The 22569-nt window shown below is 37.4% G+C and overlaps 3 protein-coding genes and 1 long non-coding RNA gene across 4 annotated transcripts; 1 reads left to right on the forward strand and 3 right to left on the reverse strand.

Annotated features, from left to right (window-relative positions):
- Window positions 1-3016: 3016 nt before the first annotated feature.
- On the reverse strand, window positions 3017-3556 carry LOC122023256 (ethylene-responsive transcription factor CRF4-like). The gene has a single exon (XM_042581324.1). It carries the CDS (start codon window positions 3554-3556, stop codon window positions 3017-3019), a length of 540 nt encoding a protein of 179 aa, XP_042437258.1.
- An 11064-nt stretch (window positions 3557-14620) lies between these two features.
- On the reverse strand, window positions 14621-16898 carry LOC122023434 (probable polygalacturonase). The gene is made up of 5 exons (XM_042581544.1): window positions 16261-16898; window positions 16006-16126; window positions 15738-15912; window positions 15554-15624; window positions 14621-15381 (listed from the first exon to the last, which is right to left on the reverse strand). The coding sequence occupies exons 1-5, from the start codon at window positions 16585-16587 to the stop codon at window positions 14762-14764; spliced, it is 1314 nt and encodes a 437-aa protein (XP_042437478.1). The 5' UTR covers window positions 16588-16898; the 3' UTR covers window positions 14621-14761.
- LOC122023435 lies at window positions 15299-15795 on the forward strand. Its single transcript, XR_006123141.1, has 3 exons — window positions 15299-15441; window positions 15524-15637; window positions 15730-15795. It is a non-coding gene; the product is annotated as an uncharacterized LOC122023435 (long non-coding RNA).
- Window positions 16899-21066: 4168 nt separating the features above from the next.
- On the reverse strand, window positions 21067-22569 carry LOC122025142 (NAC domain-containing protein 76-like). Its single transcript, XM_042583908.1, has 4 exons — window positions 22526-22569; window positions 22245-22427; window positions 21886-22169; window positions 21067-21672 (listed from the first exon to the last, which is right to left on the reverse strand). The coding sequence occupies exons 2-4, from the start codon at window positions 22414-22416 to the stop codon at window positions 21157-21159; spliced, it is 972 nt and encodes a 323-aa protein (XP_042439842.1). The 5' UTR covers window positions 22417-22427; window positions 22526-22569; the 3' UTR covers window positions 21067-21156.

Consider the following 22569-nt stretch of genomic DNA (forward strand, 5'->3'; position numbering starts at 1 on the left):
AGCGGGTCTCACCCGGACCGAACCGAGAACGCCACCAAAATTGTCCATCAAGTTGATGACTAGCTCCATATACCACCGGAGGCCCTTTCAGCATGCTTTGTCCTCACTCGCACGCACCCTGGAAAACTTCCTAGGAGGTCACTCATCCTCATATTTCTCCAAGCCAAGTACGCTTAACTTTGAAGTTCTTAAGTTTAGACTTCCGAAAAGAAGGTACACCTTAATGATATAAATGGTACCATCTAATTTTTAAGTCATACTTAACTAGAATCTTAGAATTGAGATATTATAATATGAATATGAAAGAAATTAATACTATATATTTTTCAAATACTTAAATTCGATTAAAATATGAACATGAAAAAAGTTAATACTATATATTTTTAAATATTTAAATTCGTAATCGAAAGAGAGCCGGTAAGAAATCAATAGGTATTTGGTGTGGAACATCAGTGAAGCGACAATGACGCCAACGACATGTGGCGGAGGATTTAGGATAAAATTGGGGTTAGTGAAAAAATAAAAATGGAATTAAGGAGGGAGAAGAAAACACAGTGAGCGAGGAAATAAGAATACAAGACAAAAAATTAAACACGCCATGTTGCTGTCGGCTCGTCGCTCTGGACTTATGTGACGAAATCCGCCAAGGCCTGAGCCTTGATTGCCGATCAGGATTGATACTGAATGTCGAACTCACTAAGCTCTATCGTCCAATTAATCAGTCGTCCGGACGCCTTCGGATTGAGGAGGACTCTTCCCAAAGCACTGTTAGTCATCACTATTATTGAGTGCACCAGGAAGTACGGGCGAAGCCTCCGCGCGGCAAGTACTAATGCATAAGCTAACTTTTCAACACCAGTGTAGTGGGACCCAATATCTTTTAATATGTGGCTCAAATGTTGCTCTGGGTCGTTCTGCCTGACTAGAGCTGACCTAACCTCATGCTTATTAGATGACAAGTAGATCCAAAGTGGCTCACCCACAACTGGCTTGGCTAACACAAGCAGTGAGTTCAGATACTCCTTCAGCTCTTCTAGCGCTTGGTCACACTTGGTGTCCCATTGAAATTTTGTAGCTCGGTGCAGTATCTTGAAGAATGACAGGTTTCGATCGGACAACTTGGATATGAACCTGGATAGCGTTGTGATCCCACCGGTCAGCCTCTGAGCTTCCTTCAAATTCCAAGACGGAGGCATGTTCTGCAAAGCTTGGACCTTACTCGGATTGGCTTCGATGCCCCCGCTCGGTTACAATGTGGCCCAGGAAGCATCCGCTCTTCACATCGAACAGACACTTGCTCGGGTGCAGCTTTATTCCGTATGCCCTTAGCGTCTGACAAGTCTCGTCAATACATAGGTCAGTAGCTCAGAGGGATTTAATCAGTATGTCATCGACATATACCTCCATATTACGATCGATGTGTCATCAGAACACTTTATTCATTAGCCTCTGGTAGGTGGCTTCGGCGTTATTATTCTGAACGGCATGACGTTGTAGCAGTATGTCCCGTCGACCGTGATGAAGCTGACCTTCTCTTGATCCTCTCGGGCGAGCGACACTTGGTGGTACCCTTGATACGTATCAAGCATGCAGATGAGCTCGTATCCCATCGTCGAGCCTACCATTTGATCTATCCTGGGCAGGGGATAGAAGTCCTTTGGGCAGACCTTGTTAATATCGCGGAATTCGATGCAGATCCGTCATTTGTTGCCCGGCTTGGAAACTAGCACAACATTAGCTAGCCAGCTTGGGAATTGGACTTCCTTGATATGGTCGACCTCTGGTAGTTTCTCTATCTCCGCTCGGATGATCACGTTCTGCTTTGCGCTGAAATCTCTTTTCCTTTATTTGACCGGCTGAGTGTCCGGTCGGACGTGAGGCTCGTGCTGAGCCATGTACGCAGAGATGCCGGGAAGCTCATGTGCCAACCAGGCGAACACATTGTGATTCTATTTGAGACATGCGATCAACTCTGCCTTCTTCTCCTCCTCTAGGTCGGCGGTGACGAAGGTCGTGGCTTCGGCGGTCGATGAGATTGATGCTGGGGATGTGGCGCTCCTTTTGACCTCTAGTGGACTTCGCTCCGACTTGTAACACAAGCAGTGTCGGTGTCGAGCAAGGGAAGGGGTCCTTGGCGATGACCCTCGACACTCAAGTCAGTCTCCGGCGAAGTAAGAAGAAGAAGCAACGAGAACTGTAGCACAACAGTAAATATCGCATGTAACGCATACTTCTGCCAATGTTTGGACCCCCTTTATATAGAGCCCCGGAAGCACGCGTGCATGCTTCCCAAGGCAAGCACGCATCTCAAAGCTTTCCCTGAAAATATATGTCAGTAAAATGTCCCTGACACAGTACCTTAACGGGGCGAGCATATCTTTGAAGTGATAGTGAAAGCTTCCGTCGTACGATCTTTTGTTTGACAATGTCGCCGGTCAGCGATATTAGCTCCCAAAAGGATGTCAAGAGATATCCTGCTATGTCTGTTGCTCGGCTGAGTGAAATAACCGCTCGACCAGAATTTTACTATCCCTGTGTTGTCTGTTGCCACGTCGAGCAGGATAGTCGTTCGGCTGAAAGTCCACTGTCGTGCTGAGCAGGATAGCCGCTCGGTAGGAAGCCCACTGTCCACATGCTCCATTACGGGGCTGAGCAGGATAGTCGCTCGGCGGGCAGTTCACTATCCGCGTGCTCGTCTGATGTCGAGTCTGCTGTTAGGCCGAGCGGAGGAGCCGCTCGACTCAGCTTCTACGCGTCCCTTGAGCGTCGGTTTGATTACTCCTTGTGTCGAAGACGGTGAGTCAATGCTTAATTCCCAGTCGGAGTATGCTTTGTTCGACCGGCCAACACCGTCCATCCGTTGACTGTCTTGACTTTGACTCCCACCGTGATAGCGGGATGGGGCCCCTCATCATCACCACATCATTTATAATAGAGATTTTTTTAAAAAAAAAAAAAAATCCAATGTGTAAGATTTTCACCCAAATTTCAAGGGTACCCTCGGAGCTCCAGGTAGCTACGCCCCTGCCTGACAGCAGAGGAAGTCCGGACGTAGGGAAAAGTTTGTGGTGGTGCCAGTGTCGCGGATCTGGATGGCAACCGAGTTGTACACTTTGGTCGCCTCCTCGGCGGTATTGTATGTGCTGAGCCACACCCGCACGCGCCGCCACGGGGTCACGAATCTTGGCCGTGTACTTCCCCCACGCCCGCTGCGGAACTTGCTCTCCGTTGCACCAACACCGCCGGCGGCGGCAGCGTGGTCAACAGACACACTAGGCGAAGCAGTCGGCAATTTTCGTATCCTAACGGGCCTGCTCTTGTCGGCGCCCACCCCGCGGCGCACAAAGTGGACCTCCCGGTCATAGCGACGGACACGACGACACACATCCCTGTCCTCCTCAGAGTCCATGGCGTCGTGGTCGACGCAGAAGATTCTTACAGTGCCCGGCCCTGCGGCGTCACATTTCCGAAGCTCAAAGCTCGACTGCAAGGCCTTGGGAGTCACCTCGACATCCTCCGATCGCTTAACAGGCATCATGAACATGGCAACATCCATATCTCAACTTTCCTTTTTTTCTTCTCTCAGCATCCACCAACTTCTTTGTTGTAAAACATTCCAAAATCAACACCCAAAACAGCATATGAACCAATTCTAAAGCATCAAAAGAGAAGCAAAAGATGCTAATAAAAAGTAAAGAACCTCCAATGGAGTTACCTCAAACGACGGCAGCGGCGATGGAGACACAGCGATCATAGTAGTTCCAGTACAAGCAAGTGTCAGATTTAGATAGGTGGGCATTAAGGAATGAATCCGTCCGTGCGTGGAGTTATGGGCAATGGATAGCCGACACTTTTTCTAATTCCTTTCATAATTTATTCGGATTGAAATTCGATTAAAATTGACTATGTTCTTTTTATATTCATCTTTTCACCTAAATTATAATTTTAGATCGGATCAGACGATCTAAAAGGTCGCCCCTTATTTGTCATCATACAATTCGTCTATCATTAGAGGCCTCCAACTGTATAACTTGACCCAAAATTATCTAAATAAGAAAATAAATTCAGAAGAGATCATAGTCAATTTTAGTTGAACTTTGATCATGATCCAACGTGTAAATTATAGAAGGAACTAGGAATTACAAACTATAGGATCTAGTCTCATGGATTTGCTCTTTATATCTTTTTGATAACATCCTAAAGTTTTAGAAGATTTTCAATTGCCCCCTCTAAATTTCTGCTATAAAAAAAAGACAATGACGCACCATACTAGTGACGGCCTGTCGAGCGTGAGGTCGCTCGGCGCCCATGGATATTAGTGGTATAGATCAACACTAGTTAGATCTCATCGGGAGTCATTCCGCACGAGACCCCTCCTATGCTATTAAGGTTACGTATCATCATCTCATGTTTATACCATTGACTTCCATATTTATAGAAAATTATTGTCTCAAATTCTAATTGATTATTGGTTGCAAGGTTATAAGTTGGAGGTGTGTGTGAGTCATGCTTGATTTTGATTAGATTACTTTTAAATATTATGTTCATGGGAGAAAATGATTCTAAGTTGGAAACTTCTTGAAAATAAACTATTTCTAAATTTTTAAAAGTATGTTTTTTTAAGTTTAATGTTAAAGTTGTTTTGTAAAATATTTCATTAAGTATTTATTTTGAAAATCATTTTTATTCTGATACTTTCTCAAATTATATGTACTGAAAAATTAATTTGAAAAATATTTCAATTTTTGAAAAATGCTTTAAACCAACTTTGAAAGATGTTTTTTACCACCTTGGAAAGGTTTCATTCTTGCAAAATTTATTTCCAATTTTCCTTAAAACTTTTCATATTTAAAGCATCTTAAAAATATTTTTCTAAGTTCAAATTCCTACCTAAAGTATTTTGAACAGTTAATATTATAATATTCTTTAAACTCCCCCGATAATCCTGAAATTTCTTTGTTGCCAAATATTTATTATTTTTTTTACTTACCAGTTATTTAATTATGTTTTTTTATTAATGTCAAAGGAGGAGGGTTAGAGTTTAAGTTAGAAAACAAAGAAAAATTAAAAACAACTTAACCCTAAAAATGATCAAGAGAACAAAACAAATTGTCTCAATTCTTGTTTCTCTTAATCATTTCTTGTGCTTGCTTTGCATATTTTTATCCTAACTTAACCCAGGTTGTCATTGTATCAAAAATGAGAATATTGTTGGTACAGTTTACACTAACAGTCTAACTAAAAGTTTGATAAATGATAAAGTTAAGTTAGGTATTGTTGTGATCTAACCACTTTACCAAGTGTGCAGGAGTTAACCAGATATGTCAACAGGCTGACTAGATATCTGGTGGGAAGTCCAGATACGTCAACGGACTGATCAAATATCTAGTAAAAAGTCTAAATAAGTCAACGACCCGACCAGATATCTAGCAAGAAGTCCAAATAGGTCGACGGGTCGACCAAATGTCTAGCAGGAAGTCCAGTTGGGTCCGTAGATCAGACAACTAGTAAACTGGTAAGTAAAGGTAAGTCACTGGAGGAGAGTGACTAAGTGAGGATGCGTCCTGGTTGAGGGGACAGTAGGCGTCAGTCTAGGTTAGGTCTATTTCAAATCCCTAATCTGAGACCTTGACTAGTTCCAAGTCATGGGAGGACAAGAACTAATTTCTACTCATTATTATAACTGTGCTAACTTTGTTTTGCTGGGTAAATGTTTTAGTTTTGGACTAACATCTTTTTACAGGACAAAAGAGCAAAAAGCCTTCGGATGAATAGTACCCGAAGGTGCCTTCAAGACTGATGGAAGGTGCCTTCGCACTATTCATGGAAGGCGTCTTCCACAGGATGAACTTTAGACATCATCACGAATAATATCCAGGACGAACAGGATCAAACTTCTCGGGTTGAAGGCGCCTTCAATGGCGATGGAAGGCGCCTTCCAAGCCCTTTAGAAGGATGCTTGCCCAAAGCTTCATATACAACACTCATACGAGCATCTATGCATCCAAACGGCTTTTCGACTGCTCCAAGCTCTTACTGCTGACCTACTACGACTCTGTTATACCCTACTATCGTCGAGAAGCTGACTAAACACTGAGCGCGAATCAACCGACTTCAGACATAGTTTGGTAACATTTGTTAATTGCACTTAAATTTTACAAACAGAAAGTGTAGTCTGTTACACTTCTCCGGTCTCCTTTCTGTACTCGATTTCCTCTTCCAGAGGTACTGGAAGAGGCTTTTAGTGGATTACCCATCAATAGATCCGTGGGATCGGGGTCTTGGAGTAGGAGTCGTCGAAGGCTCCGAACCAAGTAAACTGCTTGTGTTCTCTTTGTGACTTTCTGTTTTCTTATTTCTTTTTCTACAGTGCGTACTTGTTTCTTTTAAAATGTTAAAATAATATTTTTTTGAAACTACGTGATTCACTCCCTGTCTCACGTGTGACTCGATCTAACACTTCCTCTTTGGGGTGCCCTTGTTCACCCGAGGCACCTCTGCTCTTTTTGTTTACCTAAGTCGCCTTCAACCTACTGAGGGATGCATGAACAGTTATATGTTTGTAAATTAGATCCTATCTAACTAAGACCAGAATCTAGTCTTGATCTCAACTTAGATTTTCATGCTAGATCTAAGTTGGATCAACACCTATAATCCCATTAGAAATCATCCTTACTGGAACTGTTCCTCTAGCTTATTACCTCCACTTACCATTTGCAGATTTGTCTCTTTGAAGTCTGATCTTTTTATCCACCAAGACTTCTTGCCATAGATACCATTGGGACTTTAGCAAGTTGTTTGGTCCTACTGACTCGAGTGAATTTCCTGCCAGATATATGATCCTCTCAGACCAATCTTTCTTGTTAGTTATCTAGTCCTCTTAACCTAACTGGATTTTAGCCTGATGTTTGGTCCTCTAGACTCATCAAGTCTATTAATCTATACACTTGGTCTATATATTAGAAAATACATTATCTAACTTTAACCTTTTGTCATATATTAAAATCTGAGTTTGATTATTAGTGTTTGACTGCACCAATCATCTCTTCTTTTTGATATAATGACAACTAGGATTAAAGTTAGGAAAATAAAACTTATTAGGTTAAGTGAATGAACATGATTACTTGGCTAAGTAAAGAAAAAAACTTTTAAGAATTATTTTATTTTTGTGTATGATTTTATGTTCTTTAACTATAACGCATATCCTCCCCCTTTGACATCATCAAAACTTAACATGCAAAGCACAAGTAAATAAGTAGCAAACAAAGTAACAAGCCATGACCAAAATTTAGTTAAAAGTATAAGCCAAACATGTAAGTCAAAAGATGTAACAAATGAAGTAGTAATAGAAGCAAGCATATACAAGTCAAAATAAATAGCAAGCCTAAGACTTGTAAGTGACTATAGGAACCCTCTCATCCCAAAAAAAAAAAATACAAATGTATACTATCCAAAGTGATGTGGGAGTAGGGCTCACTGAAGAGCAGCTCCCTGTGAGGGTAACACAGCAAGTCAATGGTATAAGTCCTAAGTTCTCACTTAGGACCATAGGAAAAAAATCTGAAATCACTCCTAGCTATTTTGGTAGGGTAGCTCACGTCTTCAACCTTGACTAGGTTATTGTAAAATAAGGCACACAATGATGTGTTAATCGAGTGGTTACAATAAACTAGTCGGTTGAGACGATAGTAGTTGATAATTTCTATTGTACTCATGCAATGTCTAGTAAAAAATGGTCTACTCAGATACCTCATCTTTAATGAAATGTATGTATGATTAGTAAATCTATCCTAAGCTGTACAGGAGGAAAATGACTATCACTAGACGGGATGTCATCAGTATCAGTGGTAGGCGAATTAGGAACTCACTTTTTCCTACACAAATATATATTGAGAAAAAATATTTAAAAACATTGCTTTAAATAAAAAGGTTTGAGCTTAGGGATTGCCTAGGAGGCATTGTGTCAGAAATGATGACTTGGGTTGCCAGACTGCAAAACAAACACGCGAAAGGGGGTGAAAACAGGTTTGGAGGCGAGTGGAAGGTACCTAGAGCTGTTGGCTCCCAGTGCATATATAAACTCATTCGAGGTGCCTTTGTTGGCTGAGGCTCCTTGAATCGCCTAAACCGAGGTGCCTCAGTTGTGTTTTACTAGATTTTTGCCGCCTTTATGTGGGATGTCTTAGATGTTTTGAGGCACCTTCGTTTAAGAGCCTAAGGGCGCCCTAGATAAACAGAAGTGCCTCCATTAGAATTTTTTATGTAAATTTTTAGTAAAAACTTTACTCTAAAAATAACTATCTAAAAAATTATCCTTGGATAAATGTACAATTTTTTTTTACCTGAATGATATAAAAGATCATTAAGTCTTAAACAAGTTAGCCACAAGTGATTGATTTTGCTAAAAAAAAAACCATTTTTGGTTAGGGTAGATCTTATGCACCTCATACTAGTCTAAGTTTCTTAGTACATAGACAAGGTAATCCTAGGTGTTTGTGTGATGCCAAGGCTTCTAAATATATTGGAATATGAATTCTAGGATTCTTATTTAGGCTAAGTCCAAGTTGATTGTTGTTTTTTGGTTTATATGTATAAAAAATAATAAACAATTTTAGCAAAAATATGAAGATGTTCATGTTTTAAAAATTGCATTAAGTCATATTCTATTATACACATTCCTAGTTGTCGTCATAAATTACTAATGGATTCCGATAGTGGTTTAATGAAAATCTCAGTCAAATTTGATTTGAACACAACATGTTTGATTTCAATATCTTGTTTGGCGACATGATCCCTAACAAAGTAATATTTAATTTCTATATATTTTGTAATTAAATGATGCACTAGATTTTTTGTTAAATTAATTGAGCTTATGTTATTAATATTTTTTTTTACATTTTTATGATCTAAGTTAAAATCATTTATTGTGTGCACCATTTTTTTTTTTGTTTTTTGTTTACTTAAATTTATAAGTTAGGTTGTTAGGTTAGTTTTTAGTTAAGTGGTTAATTTACATCAAGTTGTTAAATTAATTTTGAGTTTATTAGTTAGTTTAAGTTTTAATTTATAGTTTAATTTGATTTTAATTTAATTTCTAATTTTTATTATTATTATTTTATTTTAATCATTTAAATTTAATTTTAAAATTTAATTTTAATTTTAATTTTAATTATTCATCTCATCCATCTAAGTTCTTTAATTAAGGTAATCGTATAGTTTTGTGAGATAAGTTAGATTATTTATTTGATGTTATTTTAACTTGTGTTAAATTCAAGTGTTGATTTGGATCCACCAAGCAAGCCTCTTTGAATAAATTTTTAAGCCGTTGTGAATCACTTGCATATATCATTAAAGTAACCACATGTATAAGATAGTTTTTCAAATAGTCTTGTCTAAATAACTTAGTATTAAACCTTAGTCTAATTAGTTTATCAATTACTAAGGTAGCTTCAGCCAATTCCATTAGGCCATTAAGCCGATAGCAAATGAATAAAGATATTTTTAATTAAATTTTAATTAATACATCACTAAATTAATATTTTTGAAACAATCATATATTATAAACGTATTTATTTGTAATTACATTTAGACCTCAATCTGAATTAAATTTATCAAAAATAATTTTTAATAAACATGAAATATAGATAAAAAAATATCAATTTATCTATGAAAACAAATGAATAAGAAAGATTTAATCCAGCGAATTAATCATATGTATTAAAATAAATAGGTCACAATAGGTATGGGATAGAGTATTTGTATATATATATATTTTGTATATTGAGCAAAAGATCTTGTACTCATTACAGTGCAGTGCCAATGTTAGATAAAATGCAGATTACCTATGCAATCTATCTTATTGTTCTAAAGAAAAACATAGATAGGTAAGTATTTTATAACTAAATTTAACGTCAAAGAAAATTAATTTATTTTTTATTTTTTTATTCATTTCATTTTGGTACTTCATTGTTCCATATTTGTAGCCTAGTCCATCTCTAAATCTTCGATTCATCTCTGTTATTAATTTTATCCTACTTATGTGATTAAATAAGTTTTTAAAACTCATATTTTAGTTTATTTCTTATTTTAATTGGCAAATAATATGAAAGTTTTATTGGTCGAATTAGATTTATATTCGAATCTAGACTTGTGAAAATAATGAAATGAGTTCTTTATTTATAGAATTTTAAGAATAATGGACATTAAATCATGATTATTAATAAAAAAAATTAATCAAATGATTTCAAATGTTGGAAAAATATAAGAAAAAAACCTTTTCATCCATATCCATCCCCAATGGTTAGAACTACTGACTAACCAACAGTTCCAACGATCAATTAATCAGAGGTTTGAATAGACCGATATAAAAAACAAACTGTTGATTATAATTGTGGTTAACCACTAGTCAACAGTTATTTTTAGGTTTAACTGTAACCGGCCCGACATCATGTCAAGTTGATTATAATTTTTGAATCGAAATTGGATCAACAAGTACCCAGCCCACTCATTGATCCGATTTCGAGTCTGGCCAGCTCTTACTCAGATCTGGTCCGGATCAGTTCTACCTTTGGGAAGAGGTTGCACGGTTCTTCACGACCTGCTCGCCATGTGTAAGTTAATGATATCAACATTTAAAAAAAAAAAAAAAATCTCTACTATCTCGTCTACTGTTTCTCTTTTCTTTGGAGTATGAATTAAACATCGAAGAGGCTTTGTCGAGGTAATTCTCGATGGGCTCTTTAACACGTCTTATTTCTTATAGAGCCGATAGCGTTAGTAAGTCATGATTTTCAAATCAGCGAATTCCCAAAGGCGCACATGAAGTTTCAGAATTCCTAAAAGACATACCAAAGTTTCATTATTTAAACTTTTTATGTGCATGTAACATTCCTCCTTATTTTTCTCTCTCTCTTTTTATGCATGTAACATTTCTTTACTCTTTTCTCTTTCCTCCTAAATTAAATTAAATTAATTTAAACACTATTTAAACTTAATTAATAATTCTTTATATTTATTTATTTTTATTTTTAAAATTTTAATAAAAATTTAAAAATATATTAAAAAAGGTTAATAAAACATTAATTTTTTCCTATCTTTTAATATCTTCAATTTTTTAATATGTAATTGGACTTGATTTTATTAATAAAAATAATAAAAACTAAAAAAACACTTTGGTGCCCGTTTACGATAATTGAAAATAAGTTTAGTGCTTTGGAAATTATCGTAATAAATAATCCTATAAATTTATTTATTTTTAATTTTAATTTTAATTTTAAAACTTTAATAAAAAATTTAAAAATATTAAAAGAAGGTTAATAAAACATTAAAAATATTTTTTTTTCCTATTTTTAATATCTTAAATATTTTAATATGAAATTATAAACTAGTGAAAAAAAGAAATAAAATTAATAGCTAGAGTTGATTTTATTAATAAAACTAAAAAAAATAAAAAATCACTTTAGTGCTAGTTTGACCTGCACTACAATGATGTTAGTTTCTAAAACTAATGCGTATTGGTTTTTAGAAATTAGTACCACATTATTTTGAAAGTTTCAAATCATTCTAAATATTTTTTTAGAGAACTTAAAATTGTAAAAATGAGCTTACTTAGACTCATCTCTCTTCTACACACTTAACACTTTGATCTCATTATAAATTTTTAGAAATCCAAGTCATCTAGATCCATCAATAAGTTTCAATCAAAACTCATTAATAGACTTAGAGAGTTATGATCAGATTTATTCCAACTCATGTAGATTTTTGCAATGCCTAGGAGTTGTCCTTTGTTATCATCGTAAAATGTTTCCAGCGAGAAAATTACATTTTCAGTCCTGTAACTTGCATCTTTTTCAATTTTAGTCCTGTTATGAGTTAATTTACGTTCTTAGTCCTGTAACTTGTAATATTTTTCAATTTCAATCCTTTTTCCTCCAAAATTGAAATTTTTCAACGGAAAATGTCTAGTTTGTAGTTGGAATATAAAAAGCACATATATCATAAAAATTCAAAATCCCCAAATTCAATTTACAACTCATCATTTTTCGTTGAAAAAAATTCAATTTTAGAGGAAAAAGGATTGAAATTGAAAAATATTACAAGTTACAGGACTAAAAATATAAATTGACTCATAACAGGACTAAAATTGAAAAAATATAAATTACAGGACTAAAAACATAATTTTCTCTTATTTGAAAGGTTTAAAAAATTTCAGACTTTGTACAAATTGACACGAGCCTATAACTTTATATGGGAGGCTCAGAATCAAGATTTCTCACCATATCTATCTTTTACACATTCTACACTTCCATCTAATTGTAAAAATTTATATATTCAAGTTGTGTAGGTCTATCAATGAGTTTCGATCGAAATCTATTAATTGATCTAGAAAGTTCTAATTAAACTCATTTCAACTTCAATAGATTTATTAGATCAATAGATTTATTAGATGAACATGAATTCAAATAAACTCTCTTCACTATATTAAAATCCTCAAAAACAATACTTAAAGTAATTTGAAACTTTCAAACACTATAATACTGGTTACAAAATCAACACCAAGGTGATTTTTATTTTTTATTAATAAAGTCAACTATGGTTATTAATTTTATTTTTATTTTGTACTCTTTTATAATTACATATTAGAAAATAAATATATTAAAAAAGAATTTATTTTCATGTTTTATTAACCTTTTTTATATTTTTAAATTTTTTAATTAAAGTTTTAAAAATAAAAAAAAATATAGAGTATTATTTATTAAAGTTTAAATGGTGTTTAAATTAATTTAATTTTAATTTAGGAGGAAAGAGAAGTTATGTAGACAAATTTTGAAAGCGCCCTAGTTTGCCGTTGTTAAATATGAAAATTTTCTAACTCCGCATGCTACAACGTGGAGACATGAATTATTATTATTATTATTATTAAAAACTGAGCCATAAACTCTGAATTGTTGGACGTCCTCTTATGTTTTGTCATTTACCTGTTGATAATTTCTTTCACCGTAGCAATGCCCTTCCCTATCAAATAACCCAACTCTCACACGCAATTCGTCGAGCAATTCATGGCCTTCGCCGGCGACAAAATCCCCCTTCTACTCTACCTCCTCTCCGCCCTCTACCTTCTCTCCCACGCCGCACGCCTCACCCATCCGCACACCGTCGTCGTGTCCACCGCCGCCTCCGACCCCTATCTCTCCGAGGACGCCCTTCGCGCTTCCACTATCCCTACCGATGATCAGGGCCGCCTCTTCCTCCGTCACCGCCGCGGCCATTTTCTCGCCCGCTTCGCCGAAGGCGGCATCGCTTTTCCTGGCGCCAACCAGATGGAAGAGAGCCTGGATCTGACGACGGGCGAGGGGAAAGCGTCGGATGGGTCGACGCAGCAGTTGACTTCGGTTTTATCGGACTTGGAGGAATCAGACCAGAAGAAAATAGAAGAGGGACATACGGATTCAGAGTCGGAGGAGGAGCGATGCGAGGACCAGGATGAGGAATCGGAGCTTGGATCTAAGAAGAACAAAGATAAGGATAAGAACAAGAATGAGGATAAAGAGAAGAACAAAGACAAAGATAAGGAGAAGAACAAGGACAAGGATAAAGAGAAGAACAAAGATAAGGATAAGGAGAAGAACAAGGACAAGGATAAAGAGAAGAACAAGGATAAAGAGAAGAACAAAAATAAAGACAAGGAGAAGAACAAGGATAAAGAGAAGAACAAGGATAAGGAGAAGAACAAAGATAAGGAGAAGAACAAGGATAAGGATAAAGAGAAGAACAAAGATGGAGAAGAACAAGGACAAAGACAAGAAGAAAGAAAAAGATAAAGATAAGGAGAAGAACAAGGACAAAGACAAGAACAAGGAGGAGGTGATGGAGGAGAAGAACGAGGGAGCGGTTTGGATGAAGTCGCTTAAGGAAATCTGGAACAACTTAGAGCTGCCGCTTTAGAACTTCGTGATGAAGGTTAGCAGGTTGCTTCAGTTCTTCATCTACTGCAGTCGGTATGGTATTTGTTCAGCATGACCTGGTTTCTGTTTTATCCAACGTGTGTTATGTGTTCTACCATTATGCATCATCTATGTTATTCCATGTCAATAATACATATAGGTTTCAAGTTTGTATCATGAAATTCAGTATTATGTTAGTGTTTTCTAAAACTTATGTAGCGTGGGTTCGACCATATGTATTTGCTATATTTGGCTTTGTTAAAAGCTCCTGCGTTGAGTTTGGTGTGTTATGCAACTTCTGTACTGCATGTTCAACCATTATGCATCACCTATGCTATTGGATGTCAATAAAAGTTACAGGTTTGAGTCTGTTTCATGAATCTCTTCAGCTGTGTGATGGAAGCTTCTGTTATAATACTTTGTTATCTATTAGCTCCTACTTTGATAATTGGCTATGGAAACTTCACTTGGTTAGTGTTTTCTACAAGTTTTGTAGTGTGGGTTCAACCATTATACATTAGCTATGCTACTAAAAGTTCCTACTTTGAGTTTGTGTCGTATCAATATGAGGTCCTATATTTCTCTTCAGTTACATTTCCTCTTAGTTGCTGAGTTGAAAAAACATACATGGGCATCTAAATGAAGTATCATTGCTGCTGAGTTGCTTAAAGGATGGCTTATCTCAACATTTACATAGTAATTCATATCTTTAAAGCCACATCCAACATCCACTGATGAAATCTGAGCAGGGGGAAAAAAATATGACAAACACAGAGTTTCAACATATAAACCACACTGATGAAGCACTAGAATTTGTTTCAGCAAGAGCTTGTTGCATAGCTGCTGGTTAGTTGAGGACAAGGCCAGGGATTGACACCGAGCGCACCTCCACTAACATCAGTGCACTTCCACAGGGAGGCACCAACACCCCAGAGCTTGACATTGAAGAGGCATATATTTGTAAATGGTGAGTTCTTTATGCCTTCTATGGAGCCAGGCTGCTCGACCTCCATTCCCCACACATTCTTGATGGTGATCCCGTCAACCATTGGAATTGCATTTGGATTGAAGTTCTCATCAGGGTGTTCACCAACATCACTGGCAATTTGGATAGCCTTACCAACAGTGTTCATGGTGATATCGTTTATTGTTATATTTCTGATGTAGCCTCCCCTGCCAATGTTAGTCTTTATATGGATTCCAGTGCCAACGTTGTAGAGATTAATGTTGTCAACCAGGACATTCTCAACACCTCCTGAGGTTTCACTTCCTATGGCAAATCCAGAAAAGGGCGTGGTGCCGGTGAGCCTTCGGATTGTAATACCATAGCTTGGGCGACCATAGGAAATTCCATACTCGTCCCAACCACTCTTCACAGCAACCAAATCATCGCCGGTCGAAATGAAGGAATCTTCAATGCAGACATTTGAGCTCGAATCTAAGTCACATATTCAAGAGATTCCAAACTGTCAGTAGGCTTTGATGTTTATTCCTTAAGGTAATCATCAAGTTATTGAAAGTTTTCAACAATTGCCAAATTTTCATAGTTTTTTTCCCTTAATGTTTCTTTTGTACACTAGAGGCTGATAATGTTCGAGAAGGATTCATACCAGGATCTACTCCGTCAGTGTTCGGAGAGTCATATGGAGCCAACACTGTCACAAGCTTTATTACTACATTGCTGCAAGAAATGTGTAAGAAGTGTCTTCAATTTTTTTTTTTCTTTTTATGAAGACTGAAAATAACCATTAAGGTGAATTCTTATATAACAATGAGAATTCTGCAGATGGTTACCTGCAGTAAACAGGATGAATGTTCCAAAAAGGAGAGTTGAGAAACACCACATTAGAAACAAGGATATCCCTGGAGTTCATAAGCTCTAACAGGTGTGGTCTGGTGTGAAGAAGTCTTTTCTGCTTCCACAAATTCCACCAGATCTCTCCTTGACCATCAATTGTTCCATTTTCTCCTGCATGGGGGAAGAAGGATCAGATGAACTGAAAAGTGAATGTTGCAGAGAATAGGAAATGTCATGACCAGAACATTTTTGAGGATTGCCAACCTGTTATGATGACATCGCGAATCCCATTTGCCTGGATGAAGCTCGCATATCTACTGCCAGGAAACTCTCTTCCTCTTCCATAAGATGGCAAAGGATCCACCAAGGGCCAGTTCCATACATCCTGCAAGCACCCACCTTGTTTTTAAGCTCAAAAAAAGGAACTTGAACAACCAAGATTCAGACAGCTCCGGTAAGTTTGCTATGACTCGAAGCTCCTGTCAATGGATCAGTGTATCTAGAGCTAAGTAACGCTACCTGAGTTGCCTTGATGACTGCTCCCCTAGCCAAATAGAGTGTCATGTGGCTGGTGAGATTGAAGCTTCCCGTGAGCCATATCCCTGCAGGAATATAGAGCAGTGTGCCACCTCTTCTCCTGACGTGCTGGATTCTGTATATGGCCTTGTGGAAGGCCCAGGTGTTGAGCGTTTTCCCATCTCCTACTCCACCGAAGTCACTTATCGATATCACCTCCCGCCGTCTTCTCATCGGGACTATGCCGGCGCAAGTCGTTGCAGTTTCTGCTGCTAGACCTTGCGGTAGCAACACTGATAGCACTGCCACCAGCAATGCCAAGGCTTGCATGATGACAACTTCTATGCCGATGAAAGAATTCCCAAAAAGACGATGCAAGGATGATTTTTACTTATCTGACTGAAAGAGGATTTAAGGAAGCGAAAGGTTATGCGATTTTGCGGAAATTAAGAAGTGAACTAGCTGTGGATTTCCTGTCTCAGAATGGTCCAAGTACAGGCTCCAAGATGAAACTTTAGGCATCCAAACAAGGGAGTATATGTGCTTAGAACTGCAAAAAGTTCTGTTTTTTTTTTTTTTAACTTCAACATCAGCTAGAAGTGTGAATTTGCTTCCCGAGATCAAACAAAAGAGAGGAGAGCTGTGAAATTTATTGGGGAATCTATAAGAAACGACGACACCCACCCTCCATTAATGGACTCGAGGCATCACAGTTGTGTTGTGCACTGATTAATGAATTGTCTGAAAGTTGATGGGGACTTTTTGGTTTCCTGCTCTAGAGAAGCAGGCAATGATGTGCTCTTCTGTGGCGTTTCTCGTGGTCGACTTAAATTGTAATGGTTGGCATTAATTGGCCACCACTGGCGGTCCCCGACGAGCGATGGCTTGCTCTGTCTGTGTTATAACTTCGCATGTGGATGGAGCCATGGAGGATGACCATACAATGCAGAGACAACGGATAAGAAGCAGAACAGCAGGAGATAACTACTACTATGCTTTATATCTTATTCGCTAAAGAGAAAAAAAGTTATTGATTTCTCGTGGTAAAGAAATGCTTAGAAGAGCAGATGTCTGATCACAATGGCTGTCGTGGGAGTTTAGTTTATGTTAATCTTATAGACTACGAGAATGCCTAAACAAAAGCTGAGCGTCCAGTTTCTTTGATTTACATGGACAACAGAGACCTTTAGATTTGAGTTTCACAGATTTTTTTTTGTGTTCTACTGCAGTTGAAGATAATGGAGAAAGGTTTATTGTGTTTATGAAAACAGATCCATCTAACTGATATGGTATTATTATATTTCCATAAAATCTAAGTGGAATGAAGATCCAGGGTGACGGACGATTATAATACTTCGCTAGTATTCACCAATTGAGTAGCGGAGATATCGTAAAAGTTTAGTGAAGTGACGGACAAAACTGGAATCAAGTACTGAGAATTTTTTACAATGTTTATCTTTTTTGTCATCGTCTTCATCATCATCAGAACAGAGAACTGTGATAAAATGGTGACAGGAGAAAGTAGAGATTCTAATCGATCAGAAAGTAGAGATTTTATGTAGATATAAGATGTGGCGGAGAGAGCAGCAGCCACATGGTAGGTCCAGGGCTTGATTAACAGAGCTAGGCTAGTCTGGCTCCGGATTGAGCTTAGGTCAAGTCACTTTACTCATGGTAGAACTCGGATCAAATCAGCTGACTGATGGACGAACTCGGGCTATTTCAGCTGACTAACGGTGGAGCTCAATTCGAGTCAGTCTGAGCAGCCAAATCCAGGACCAGGCTCAGGTCAAACCGCTCCTGAATTTGGTGCGCTCTTTGATGAAGAGGAATGAGGTACCTCCTTTGACAATCTTGATCACTTTTCGCTCCTTATATAAAGGAATGATGACAACGTCGAGAGGTACATTGAAGATTGCTATTTTCATTGAGTGTGTAGTGCCAAATAAGAAAAAAAAGGATCTGTTTGAAAAAAGTGTTGCGTTTTGTTATTTCACCCCAAAACAGCAAGAGACGCTCTCGTTTTCTCTTTTGGAGCAGAGGCCATAAAAAAGAGTGTGACTACTCAATTGAAGCATGTACTGTCGACTCGATGAACTGAATGGGTCGATGAATTGTGTTCTCTTGCAACTTGAACTCCAACACTGATGAATTGGTGCAGACTGATCGCAGGTTGTGCCCCAATCGAGCCGTCTCAGTTTATCATAACTTCTCTTGTTTGAGTCTCTAATAAATTAGGCAAGGCTAGTGACACAAGCCACTCTATTAGTAATTTGCAAGTATTGAACCACTGAGCAGGTGTTATATCGATAAATCATGGTGAAATCCAACCTACACTCTGTCTAGATCACGTGTAGTCTGATTGAACTTGAGCTTGCCATGTTAAATGGAAATGAAAACAAACATAGAATCAACTTAAGCAATCACACACACAAAAAAATACATGATTTATCTTCAGAGCTTGTACCCATCAGAGGAGAGGATTCACTAGGATTCACTAGTAGGCGAAAAGTTATTGTTGCGGAGAAGATAGTAGGTGACACGATGATGAGTTGCATGAAAATCCTACAAATAACTCGGGGAAGGGGTTAGAATGGGTGTCGAGATTAGACTCAGTAGGACCACTCTGATGCTCAAATTAGCACAGAGATTAAGGGAGATGAAAGTAATAAAGTAGTCAAAGAGTCTAGATGGTTGTGACTGCATACATGCACCTACGGAAATAGACATCCTTTTATAGAGTTATTGACATACCTTCTTGTTCCCCACGTGTTCCAAGATGAACGTTTATATTACCCACATTCTCCGGATGAAACGGCCACATTGCCTACATCCGGTATAAACGACTACGATATCCACATCCTTTCAGAGATAACTACTACATTATCCATGTCTGCTGGGATAGTGACTCAACAAACTACATAAAAGATAAATCCTGAGTAAACTGGATGAGTTGAATGTCTGCTAAGAGTTGAGCAATTGAACTGGAGGAGTTGATGAATCCAGACCTTTGACCGAGTCATATGTGCATATGAGTTCCTGTATTCCTGTATCAACTATCTTTGTCAAAATGTGAAGGTCTACCAGTTTTTGTATTGTTATTATTATTCTAAAGATATAAAAGTATTTTACAGTATCATCCACATCAAAAATATATATATCTATAACAAAATATATAATTTTTTTTAAAAAATAAATATGGAAATTAGACGACATAGATTTCATATTCGGATCAATTGCTAAAACTTGAACAAAGTTTGCACAGTTTAACAAAACTATTATGAAGTTTTATAAACAAGTTTGGTATTTAACTTGGTAAGGTCTATGTTCTTAAAGTTAACTAAATGTAATTAACTCATTAAATTAAATGAACAAGTTTATATATATATATATATATATATATATATATATATATATATATATATATATATATATATATATATATATATATATATATATATATATATATATATATATTTAATTCGTTAATATTAATAAACAAGGATTATGAATTCTTCATTAATATTATTTACTAATAAAATTTATGAATCATATTCATCAATACATTTCTTATCAATATGATAAATAAATAAATAAACTTCACAATGAACAAACAAACTTGTATTATCAAATTTAATAACCAATTAAAACTATAAAATTTTTAAACAAACAAATAAACTTAAACTGAGAGTTCGATAACGTCTAAACAAATCAAGTTCAAGTCAAGTTTGAATCAAGCTCAAGCTCAAGTTCATAAAAAAGAAATCAAGTCAAACTTGAATAATCATTTCAATGACTTGATTCATTTTAGGTTTTGTTTGACTTAGCTTAGACTCGTTTACAGTCATATCCCCTACAATCAAATTAAACATTTAGAAATTTAATAAACAAATAAAACCTAATTGAAAATTTATTGATAAATTTTGTAATTCTGCAAAAGATGAAATTCATCATCCTAGTGGCCCCTACGGTAGTCTCACACTATTGAGAGGGAGTAAATTAGAAAATAGAAATTAGCCATCACATGAGAGAGTAATTCCTAGATTTTGTCGGGATTTGACCCTTACTCAATTCTACAAACTTGTCATGTAATAACTAACTCGGCTATGTCCTGGGACAAAAATTTTCCCACCCCATTGGGAGAGTGTAAATTAGGAAACTAAAGCTAGCAATCACATGGGAGGGTAATTCCTCGGTCTTTGCCAAAATTTGACGTTTGCTCAATTCTATAAACTTACCATGTGATAACCAACTCAACTATACCTTGGGGCAAAAATTTGTTGATAAAAAAATGATTAATCAGGCTAGGTATTGTCGAGCTTGGGGTGACTGGCTCGGCTCCACGGAAATTTTCCACTGGCTACAAGAATAAATCAGGAAATACTTGCGATGGTCGGCCTAGAAGCCCACTATCCCTTAGTTAAAATAAAAAATTGTTTATAAAGCACAGTATGAAGGTAACATCTAACAGTAAATAACAACCTAACTTAGATTAGACTAGTTACAAACTAACTGTAGCATGATAAATTTATTAAATTTAAACTTTTGCAATGAATTTACTAAGGTACGTGGTTTCATGATATTCTTAGCTATTAAACCTTTCATACTCATGTATATTTGTTGTAGTGCAATGCATGCCCTAGATCTCTTTGTAGATAGGAACAATTTCATCATTTTATGAGACATACTGACTGAATGAATATATGTTTGAATCTTCCAGGTCATAAACCCTAACGATCAAGCATGGTCCAAACATGACTTACCAAGTCTATATACAATTACTTAAAACTATACTTAAGCTATCTTGTTCAGACACAAACATCTACTTAAAACATAATTGCTATAGATTGATAGAATCTAGCCATCCCCACACCTTGGTGATTGCAGTGGCAACTCTCATCAGTCTGAGTGTTTCAGAAGTTCAGCATCCCATCCGAGATAGCTCAGTGGGCTCCTATAGACAGCCGAAGAAGCCGCGATGTCGGTGAGTTGAGAAGGAGAATTATTGCTGGATTTGAAGAGCTGATCCAGGTTTCTATGAGAAGCCAGAAGCTTGTCGAGGATGGACCAATCCGCAGTGAGCCTCTCTGGTGGAGGAGGAAGTGGAGGTGGAGGAGGTAGGACCAGCGGTGGTACATGACCGGAAGCCGCGACGACGGCCTCTGTGCTTAGGAGCCGAGGGAGGTGGATGGAGGATGGACGGAGCGAAAAACTGTCAGTACTGTGGTCGGTGCAGGGGATCTGCTGGAAGAGCAGAACGCTGTTGTTCTGAGAGCCCATACTTGTGATCGAGTTCAAGTATTGTTGAGCTTGTTCTTGTTCTTCTTCTTCAAGGATGCAGGCTCGATCTGGTGGTGCAATTCCTGCTTGGTAGGTCTTCTTCTTGAACACCCTGCACACAACCCATCCATCTTCCTGAAAGCACAACAATCTAGGGATAATTAGGGTTCACGAAGCTCCCATCATTATTAATCTCAGGAAAGAATTAATATTTATTGTACACAGTCTTAACTAACACGTGACATTTAGGTCAGGCTCCCTTCATAATTAGGGTTCCAATATGATTACAAATTTAATTTTCAAAATAAATTGGAAGAAACAAAGTGATGATCATCTAGGACTATATACCTGACCATGACTAGTGAGCAAGGTTTCATCATCTAGGCGATACTCATGCATAATCCAATCAGTCTTGTGGCCATGGGGGGCTCTCCCGGTGTAGAACACTAGGGTTTTCCTCATTCCTAGCCTCCTCGAGTTATTGCCATGGAAGATCGCCTTGTCCCTCCCCGTCGCCTTCCAGAACCCGGCCATCGTCGCCCGATTTGTCCTAGTCCCGGTCGGGTACTTCTTGTCCTTGTGACTAAAGAAGTACCAGTCGTTCTGAGGACCGGATCCGATCCTACACTTATCTGTGATCGAGCACATATATTGAACATAAGAGCACATAGACATAGAAAAGAAAAAATAGAGAGATCGGCCGGAACCTTTAAGATCCCATGGCTCCAATTTGTTAACGTCCACCTCCCTTATAACGTCAAGGTCGATGGCTTCATAAGCCACCTTCTTTCTCAGGTAATAATGCAGCAGCTCTTCGTCTGTAGGGTGAAACCGGAACCCGGGCGGCACGGCTAACTGCCCCCCGCTGCTCGGCATCATTCTTGAATACACTGAAACATATTTGAAGATCGATGAAGAGAAAAACATAAGCTATAATTAAAGAACACACAAAATATTTGGAACGTACCAAGAACATATACATACTGACCTTAATTTCCTAAGAAGTGCTTAACTTCTTCTTCTTCTTCTTCT

The sequence above is a fragment of the Zingiber officinale genome, chromosome 9B, assembly GCF_018446385.1.
Source record: "Zingiber officinale cultivar Zhangliang chromosome 9B, Zo_v1.1, whole genome shotgun sequence".
Taxonomy (NCBI): Eukaryota; Viridiplantae; Streptophyta; class Magnoliopsida; order Zingiberales; family Zingiberaceae; genus Zingiber; species Zingiber officinale.

Bases quoted from the DNA above. Each gene is read 5' to 3' on its own strand.
- LOC122023256 (XM_042581324.1), bottom strand. From the start codon at position 3,556: ATGGATGTTGCCATGTTCATGATGCCTGTTAAGCGATCGGAGGATGTC.
- LOC122023434 (XM_042581544.1), bottom strand. From the start codon at position 16,587: ATGCAAGCCTTGGCATTGCTGGTGGCAGTGCTATCAGTGTTGCTACCG. The intron at 15,625-15,737 runs GTAACCATCTGC...CATTTCTTGCAG, and splicing joins ATTCATCCTGTTTACTGCAG to CAATGTAGTAATAAAGCTTG. The intron at 15,382-15,553 runs GTATGAATCCTT...TATGTGACTTAG, and splicing joins CACTGACGGAGTAGATCCTG to ATTCGAGCTCAAATGTCTGC.
- LOC122025142 (XM_042583908.1), bottom strand. From the start codon at position 22,416: ATGATGCCGAGCAGCGGGGGGCAGTTAGCCGTGCCGCCCGGGTTCCGG. The intron at 22,170-22,244 runs GTTCCGGCCGAT...GCTCGATCACAG, and splicing joins GGAGCCATGGGATCTTAAAG to ATAAGTGTAGGATCGGATCC. The intron at 21,673-21,885 runs GTATATAGTCCT...TTGTGCTTTCAG, and splicing joins TGCTCACTAGTCATGGTCAG to GAAGATGGATGGGTTGTGTG.